Source organism: Orycteropus afer, unplaced genomic scaffold (genome assembly GCF_000298275.1).
Source record: "Orycteropus afer afer isolate SDZICR_OR568_19922 unplaced genomic scaffold, OryAfe1.0 scaffold00001, whole genome shotgun sequence".
NCBI classification, from domain to species: domain Eukaryota; kingdom Metazoa; phylum Chordata; class Mammalia; order Tubulidentata; family Orycteropodidae; genus Orycteropus; species Orycteropus afer.
In genome coordinates this window covers 31,082,274-31,091,371 of record NW_006921588.1, presented here as the reverse complement: position 1 = coordinate 31,091,371, position 9,098 = coordinate 31,082,274, and the positions used below count along the sequence as shown (strand labels likewise).

At 36.6% G+C, this 9,098-nt stretch overlaps 2 protein-coding genes across 2 annotated transcripts in view; one reads left to right on the top strand and one right to left on the bottom strand.

Annotated features, from left to right (window-relative positions):
* Positions 1–9,098, top strand: part of UBR3 (ubiquitin protein ligase E3 component n-recognin 3) — a 347,537-nt gene that overhangs the window by 152,513 nt on the left and 185,926 nt on the right. The window contains exon 9 of the mRNA XM_007953244.2: positions 1,248–1,476. Within this exon, the coding sequence (XP_007951435.2) occupies positions 1,248–1,476 (229 nt within the window). The remainder of the gene's footprint in view (positions 1–1,247; positions 1,477–9,098) is intronic.
* Positions 3,467–4,768, bottom strand: LOC103200343 (60S ribosomal protein L4-like). Its single transcript, XM_042782360.1, is given in 3 exon segments — positions 3,467–3,537; positions 3,540–4,012; positions 4,014–4,768. Coding segments are annotated over 3 exon segments (1,266 nt in total). The 5' UTR covers positions 4,736–4,768.

Sequence of the window (9,098 nt, the reverse complement as noted above, 5' to 3'; positions counted from 1 at the left end):
CTTCTTTGATACTAATTTTTTCAGATTTTTTTTTTAGCTGTGGCTTATTACATTGTAGATCTTAGGGCTAATACAGCACTGAGGAAGGGTGTTAACTTCCTCTGTTGCCTACACAGAGTTTACATAGAAAGTACTATATGGTAGCTCTGAGGCAAAGCAGCATTACTGAGCAGAATTCCAGAGTTGCTTTTGACATAATAACTTAATTTGAAGACTTTACTTGGGGATAAACGTTAAAAACACAAATGTAAAATAAATAAACATATAGTTAAAAATTGTACATTCTCTGAAGGTGCTATAAAAATGTTTAATGGGGGAAACTGAATTTAGATGGTGGTGTTAGACATTTCAAAAGCATGGAGTTTGTAGCTACTGGACATGTTATTGACTCATGTACAAATACCATAGGTGATGTCTCTAGTCCTGGAAGGTCTAAACTCATCTGTCACTACTGTATGGTTACAGCAAAACATATGGTTTAGTGCGTGAGAAGAAAAGAAAACATGCCGTAATTCTTTCTGTGGGATAGTAAAGGCTCTTTGTTGTTGTTATGTGCCATTGAGTCATAGCGACCCCTCTTTGGGTTTCCAAGATAGTGTGGCTACAGAAGTAGATTGCCCAATCTTCTTTCTGAGGAGTGGCTGGTGGGTTTGAACCACCAACCTTCTGGTTAGCAGTCAAGTGCCTTAGGTATTACACTACCAGATCTCCTAAAGGCACTTTAGGAGTGGTGGTATTAAAGTGCCATTGTTTTGTATGTCTTTATGCCTGCTATAAACATATACATATTATAGAGAATGGAAATAGAGTAAATATAAGAGAAATTGATTCATTTGTTTAATTAAATTATATCTGTAATGGTTTTAGCTGAGACTTGAGGTTTTGTTGCTAAAGTAGATGGTACAGAACAAAGACATGTACTTTGACATTAGAAAATTGACATTTATGTGAGCAGAGTGAAAATTTATGTTCTTAAATCATGGTATTATAATTGCTTTAAAACTTTAGTCATTTAAAATGCTTTTTGAAATTTTTTTAACTATCAAAGAATTTTGCTACTATTCTCCAAAATTGAAAATGTGATTTAAGACTGTTGACATCATTGGAATTGTTTTAAATTACCTTGGACATCAATGACAAGCTAATAATAGGTTTAAAATGTTAATATAATATATTGGAAAATATTTTATATAGTTCAGAATTAAAATCTTCTTTTTTTCCCCCCTACTATTTAAAACATCTTACAGGTTGCTTTTACAAAAACTTTTGTTCAACATTATGCTTTCATTATGAAAACACTGAAGAAAAGTCACGAATCTGATACTATGTCTAACAGAATTGTGCATATTAGCGTTCAGTTATTCAGCAATGAGGAGCTAGCCAGACAGGTAACAGAAGAATGTCAGCTGCTGGATATTATGGTCACTGTGTTATTATACATGATGGAAAGTTGCCTTATTAAAAGTGAGCTACAAGGTAAACTCAGAATTATTTTCACTAGTTCTATTATTAATATACTTAGTATTACTAGCCTTAAAAACCCCTTACATGCTTAAATTTTTTTAAATACTAAAAAGTGATATATATTTGTTAAAGAAATTTTAGAAAATTTTCAGCAGTTTAAAAAATTTAAAATTGCCTAAATTTTGTCATTCACAGATAACTGCTGTTAACATTTTGGGTTTTTTTTTTTTTTTTTTTATCTTTTTTGTGTAAGTATTAGTGTGTTTATAGATACAAACACATTTTTTTAAAAAATTAGCTAAAGTGTTACTATAGTGTACATGTCAAGTACATATATTTTTTTTAATGATTGCTAGTTTTAATGTCATATAATAGTACCATAATTTTTTTAACCATTTCCTCATTAGAAAGGTTCCTGTTTTTTTTTTTTTAAATCATAAATTTGTTACTTTCATCTTTAGACATTTTTATATGTTTGTAATTTTCAAAATTGGAATAAATTTTGAGTTACTTGTGTTTCCCTGGGATCTTGGATTTTCTTCTTTTGTGTCCACTATGTAATTATTACTCCTAATCTACCATAATATTTCCATTTTCATTTCTCTGTGGTCTTTATTTTAACTTTACCTCCCTTTAATAATTTGTGTTATTTGAGTATTTGCTATGTACTAGATAACACCAAAAACCAAACTCACTGCCATTGAGTCAAATCCAATCGACCTCATAAAGACCCCTCCTTGGGTTTCTGAGGCAGTATCAGTATGGAAGTAGATTACCCAGGCTTCCTTCTGAGGAGTGGCTGGTGGATACTGTGTTAAATAATTCTTCATATGTTATCTCAAATGTTATCATTATCATCTCCACTTTAAAGATGAATAAGTTGAGGCTGAGAGAGATTAAGTCATTTGTTTGAAATTATATGGCTAGTAAATGATAGAGCCAGGAAAGACTTCATGTCTTGTGGTGTTAGAACCTTTGTTCCTAATCATAAAACAACCAAGCCCATATGATTGGTACTGTCTTCACTTATTGGCACCTTCAGCTAAACTTTAAAACAATAAATGATAATTCAAATGAAATATTAGGACTCCCCCCCATTGTTATTTGGGTGAAAGTTTACATAGCAAATTTGTTTTCCATTCAACAGTTCATACACATTTTGTTTCGTGACATTTATTGCACTTCCCATCGTGTAAGACCTCTCTTCCCACTTCCTCCCTTTGGTTACCTTTTCCCTATGTCCTATGCATTACTGCCCTCTGAGCTATCTCTCTATGCAAATACTGTCCTTCTGATCTCCCCTGGTTGATTTTGCTAAGGAGTGTACCTAGCTGGTTCACCTTGTATGCCTGTCTATTGTTTGGCTGGAGGCCATGGAAGTGAGTTCAATTCTAGTCCTGAACAGTTACTAGGAATCACCACTGTGTTAGACAAGTAAGCCTGATCTTTTTTATGATTTTGAGTTTTGTTCTACATTTTTCTCCCACATTATCCAGGATCTCTCATTTTGATCCCTTTCCTAGTAGTTGGCAGTGGTAGCTGGGTACTCTCTAGCTCTTATTATCTCAGGGTCATATAGGCTAAGGGTCACATGGTCTACTAGTCCCTTGGACTGATTGTTTCTATGAATCTTTGATTTTCTTTATTCTTTGCTCTGGACAGGGTGAGACAAATTTTGGCATCTTAGATGGTTGTTTGTAGTCACTACTCACCAAAGTAGAATGCAAAACAGTGTTTCTGTGTTGTATGTCATGCCAGTTGAGCTTGATATTCCCTGTGACCATGGTCCAGGCCCACAGGCCCAGTGACTCATTCCTTCATGTGTTTGGCTGTGGTAAAGAAGTTATCATAACTTTGCCCCTTGTTAGCTCTAGTTTACATATGGACATTATTTATTTATTTATTTATTTATTTATTTATTGCCTCTTTGATCAGGTATTTATTCAAAATAAGCTGTCCCAAATGATTTAACTTGTATGGAATAAATGAATTATTGAAGAGTTTATGCTGCAGGCTTCTTTTCCTCTGTGGTAGGTTTCTTTTCTGTTGGCTTCTTCTTCTCAGGTGCTGGTTCTTGGTGGCTGCAGCCTTCTTCCCCACCACAGGCGTCTTAGGTTTCTTCACATCAACAGCTTTCTTTCCTTCTTTCTTCCCTACCACAAGCTTCTTGCCTGGAACCCCTTTCTTATCTGCTTTGGCCTCTAGTGCTGCTGCCGCCACCTTAGCCACCCTGAGTTTGTGATTCCTGGCCTGGCGAAGAATGGTGTTTCGGTGCATGGTCTTTGCATATGGGTTCAACTTCAACATGATTCTCAGATTTTTCAGTGGGTTCTTCTTCAGGACTCTGCGATGAATCTTCTTAAGTGGTGCTCGGAGGGCTCTTTGGATTTCAGGGCTTTTCAAAATTCTCCTAAAGTCTGTATTGATCATCTTGTGCATGGGCAGGTTATAGTTGCTCTTCAGGGAGGCAGCTTTTCGCCAAGTGTCATACAGCTCGTCTAACTTGCGAAAAGCACTTTTAGTCCAAATGCAGAAACTCCCTACATGGAGCAAGTTTCAAAATGTTCAGTTTGCTTACGTTAAACAGCGTAATTCCTGGGATGTTTCTGAAAGTCTTGATGATACCAATGTCCTCTTTATAGATAATGCATGGTCCTCTGTGCTGGATACGTCGTCGGTTTCTCATTTTGCCCTTGCCAGCTCTTATTCGCTGAGACACATAGACCTTTTTGATATCATTCCAGGCCCTAAGTTTCTTAAGAAGCAAAACAGCCTCCTTGGTCTTCTTATAGCCTTCAATTTTATCTTCGACCACCAAAGGAAGTTCAGGAACTTCCTCAATACGATGACCTTTAGACATGACCAGTGCAGGTAAGGCTGAGGCAGCCAGGGCAGAGCAGATGGCATAGCGCTTCTGAGTTGTTTTCACTCTACAGTGCCAGCAGCGCCAGGTTTTGGTTGGTGCAAACATGTGGCCTCCACGACACATATTTCCAAAAGCACCTTGGCCAGAGCGGTGAGTCCCACCACCTCGAACTCTGGGAATTCGAGCCACAGCTGTGCCAGGACCCCAAGACTCAGCATTGGTCTGATGACCTGCTAATTCACTAACAGCATAGGGCTGCCTGTTGTTTTTGCGCAAGTTGGTGTGAACAAAGTTTACGCTATCCGGTCGAATGGGAGCCTTGAATACTGCAGGCAAGGTAACATTTTTGCCAGATGATTCTCCCTTCTTGGAGTGCACTGATATCAGTGGACGAGCACACGCCATAGCGGGGAGAGAAGACCACGCTCCTCTCAGCCCAATGGCTCCCACAGGAAAAGGCTATATGGACATTCTTACAGTACCTACAAATATGGATGTAGAAGTATTGTCTACTTAACTTACATATGGTCATGGATATATTCCCTCTTGCTTAGCCATACCTGATCATTTAGTCTATCTACCTATGTATCCACACATAGAAATATATTTATTATTACTGATAATGCAGTATTATGTATGTAAAAGTGTTTACCTTTGTTGTCTGTACCTGTTTGTGTACCTTTCCTTGTCTTCCTTTTCCTTAGTGTTAATTATGTTGGTTACTCACTTTTGGTATATTGCCTTTCCCTTTACCCAAATTAACACTTGTCTCTTACCTATCCAGAAATTTTCCCATCCTTCCCTTTCCATTCCTGGTAACCAGCAAAGAAAGTTTCCTTCCATGTGTAAACTTTTCCTTGGCTTTTTGCAATAGTGATCTCGTATAATATTTGTCCTTCTGTGATCGACTTATTTCATATAGCATAATGTCCTCCAGGTTCATCCATGTTATGTTTCATGGATTCTTTATTATTATTATTTTTAAAATTTATTATTTAAATTTTTTTTGTGCAGTATACCCTCCCCTCCTACTCCTGGTAAACAACAAAGAGTGTTTCCCTCCATATATAAACCTTTCCTTAACTTCTTACAATAATGAACTAATACAATATTTGTCCTTCTGTGATTGGCTTATTTCATTTAGCATAGTGTCCTCCAAGTTCATCCATGTCATGTGGTGTTTTGCAGAGTCTACTTTATTCTTTAGTGTTGCGTAGTATTCCATTCTGTGTATGTACCATAGTTTGATTATTCATTCTTCTGTTGATGGGCACCTAGGTTGTTTCCATCTTTTTGCTATTGTAAATAGTGCTGCAATGCATATGGGTGTGCATAGTCTGTTCTTGTCCTCGCTCTCACTTCTTTAGCATATATACCCAGTAATGGGATTGCTGGATCAAATGGTATTTCTAATTCCAACTTTTTAAGGAATCGCCATACTGCTTTCCACAGTGGTTGTATCATTTGACAGTCCTACCAGCAGTGTATGAGAGTTCCAATGTCTCTACATCCTTGCCAGCCTTTGTTATTTTCTGTCTTGTTGAAATTTGCTATTAGTGCTAGGGCAAAATGGTATCTCATTGTTGTTTTGATTTGCATCTCTCTAATGGGTAATGATCGTGAACTTTTCTTCATGTGTTTGTTGGCCACCTGAAAATCCTCTTTGGTGAAGTGTCTATTCATGTCTTCTGCCCGTTTTGTTTGTTTATTTATTTATTTATATTGTGATTTGGGTGAAGATTCACAAAGCAAATTCACTTTCCATACAGCACTTCACATATACTTTGTCTCATGACGTTGACCACAGTTTACCACAATGCAACAGCTCCCCTCCCACTTCCTCCCCATAGCTACCGCTTCCCCATGTCCATCCCTCTATGGACTACTGCCCCTTGAGCTATCTGCCTGTACATAAGCAGCCCTTCTTTCTCCCATGATTGTTCTCTCCAAGGAGAGATTCTACTTGAGATAAATGTTCAACTTATATGCCTGTCTTTTGTTTGGCTGGAAACCACAGGTGTGGGTTCAATTCCAGACCTGGAGGGCAGTTAGGGGCCATAGTCTCAGTGGTTCCACCAGGCTCTATTGGACCAGCAAACCTGGTCCCCCCCGCCCCACTTTTTTTTTCCCTCCAAATAATTTTGAGTTTTGTTTCTGCCTGTTTTTTAATTGGCTTGCTTGTCTTTTTGTTTTTGAGGTATTGGGATTTTCTATAAATTTTAGAGATAAGTCCTTATCAAATATATCATTGCCAAATATTTTTTTCCAACCTGTAGGTTCTCTTTTAACTCTTGTGGAGAAGTCTTTTGAAGCACATAAAAATTTGATTTTTAAAAGGTCCCATTCATCTAGTTTCTCTTCTATTGTTTGTGCATTTTGGATTATGCTTGAGAGTCTATTTATGCCATAAACTAGGGCTCCTAAATTTACCCCTATTTTTTCCTTGAGGAACTTTATAGTTTTAGGTTTCACATTCAAGTCTTTGATCCATCTGGAGTTAGTTTTTGTATATGGTTTGAGGTAGAGATCTTGTTTCATTTTTCTGCAAATGGATATCCAGTTTTGCCAGTACCATTTGTTAAAGAGACCTTCTCTTCCCCATGTAATGGATTTCTGCCCTTTGTCAAAAATTAACTGACCATAAGTTGATGAATTTATTTCGGGGTTCTCAGTTCTTTTCCACTGGTATATATGTCTGTTGTTGTACCAATACCAGGCTGTTTTGACTACCATGGCTTTATAGTAGGTTTTGAGATCTGGGAGTATGAGACTTCCTACTTTGATCTTGTTCAGTAGTGTTTCTTCATTATTCTTTAGTGTTACGTAGTATTCCATGGTATATATGTACCATGGTTTGGTTATCCATTCCTCCCTTGATGGGCACTTAGGTTGTTTCCATGTCTTTGCTGTTGTTAGTAGTACTGTGATGACCATGATATCTATTTGTGTCCTGGCTCTCACTTCTTTAGGGTATATACCTACTAAAGTGATTGCTGGATCGAACAGTATGAAATATTAGGACCTTTTTGTATTCTGTAAAAGAAAAATCCAGTAAATGAACTTTGCCTTATTCTATTACCTCCTTGTTCATATTAACTCCTACTTCCTCTTTATGTGGATAAATTATCTCTTCTGACATATGACACTGTATCTTGAAAATTGATAAATGTTTACTGTAGGGCAAATACTTTACATATAATAATAGCTAATTATGATAACTACCATCTTTTGAGTACTCATTATATGCCAGACTTCTTTTTTTTAATCTTTCATTATCTCATTTAACCTTTAGTAATGCTGTGCAATAGATACTGTTTTCTGTTTTATAGATGAGACAGCTTTGGATAAGAGAATTGAAATCAATGGTGTGTGGTACTATAGCTGTAAGTAGTAAGGCTGGGTGTCTGTTTTCAGAGCCTCTTACCTACCATGCGACTCTGCCTCCCCATTGTAGATATGGTGGGAGCATTATCTACATTAAGCAGCATACTGCTTTTATTTTTTAAAGGAAAATATAAAAACTGCTTTTTGTGTTGACAGTTTTTCTATTTTTATGTAAGATGACTATTTTCCCCTAAGAGATATACCTGTATATATTGCTTTTTCTTTTTCTTTTTAAATAGTATATATCATTCAGCCATGTCAGTGATGTTCTTCAATAGAATTATATATTTAGAAGAATTTTCACAAAAATCATGTTGTTAATTTCTAAACTAGAAAATGTGTAAAAGTTAAAAGTGTTTATTCTTTTGAAATATGAGAAGTTAAGTGTTTGGGTACCAACCAAAAGGTTAGTGGTTTGAACCTACCAGCTGTGATGTGGGAAAAAGATTGGCATTCTGCTTCCATAAAGATTACAGCCTTGGAAACCCATAGGGCAGTTCTGCTTTGTTCTGTAGGGTCACAATGAGTTAGCGTTGACTTGTTCGGCAACAGGTTTTTAAAGAAGCACATTGTCAGGTTTTCTTTCGAGGTGCCACTGAGGGGGTTTGCACTGCCAACTTTTCAGCTAGCAGTTTGAGTGCAAATTGTATGCACTACTAGGGACTCCTTTCTTATCACACCTAGAATTAAATCAGTGACTCTGGTCATTCTCCTCACATGAACTCCACACTCCTAAAACTGGTTTGTAAGGCCCTTTAGCCTCGTCTGTGTCAACTGTTTTGTATATTCTTTGTCCCTGTGGTTCTGTTATTTAGTGCTCCCTCTGCCTAGAACACCATTTGCCCTTTCTCCCTCAAGTTTACTTGACTAATCCTAATCCTTGCTGCTTTCTGTAGATTTCCGTTTAAATATCACTTCCTAAAGAAAGTCTTTTCCTGAATTCTAGGATAGTTTATTTGTTCTTATGGCTCCTTGTACTTTTTTCTGTTGGAGTCCTTGTCACACTTTGTCTTCTTAGATATTAATCTCAGTGTAGAGAGAGACCATATAAATCCTGATTTATTTCCTACTCTGTTCTCAGCATTTAGTGAAATACCTGGCCTCCTCAGTAGGTGGTCATAAATATTTGTTGATGAGTAAATCTCATTTAACATTGAATCATTGCTCTCTAAATCTGAGTGAAGAATGTACAATTTGGGTAAAAATAGATGTCCTAATCATTTTATTTTATTAAGGGTTCTAAGGCATTTTTCACAAGAACAGTTGTGTTTAAAACAGTGCCAAGAAAATAGTGAATTTAATTATGTTCTGCTTATTCATCCTCTGATTTAAGTTAACTGAAACAATGATTGTCTCACTCTCTTTATATATATATATATATATA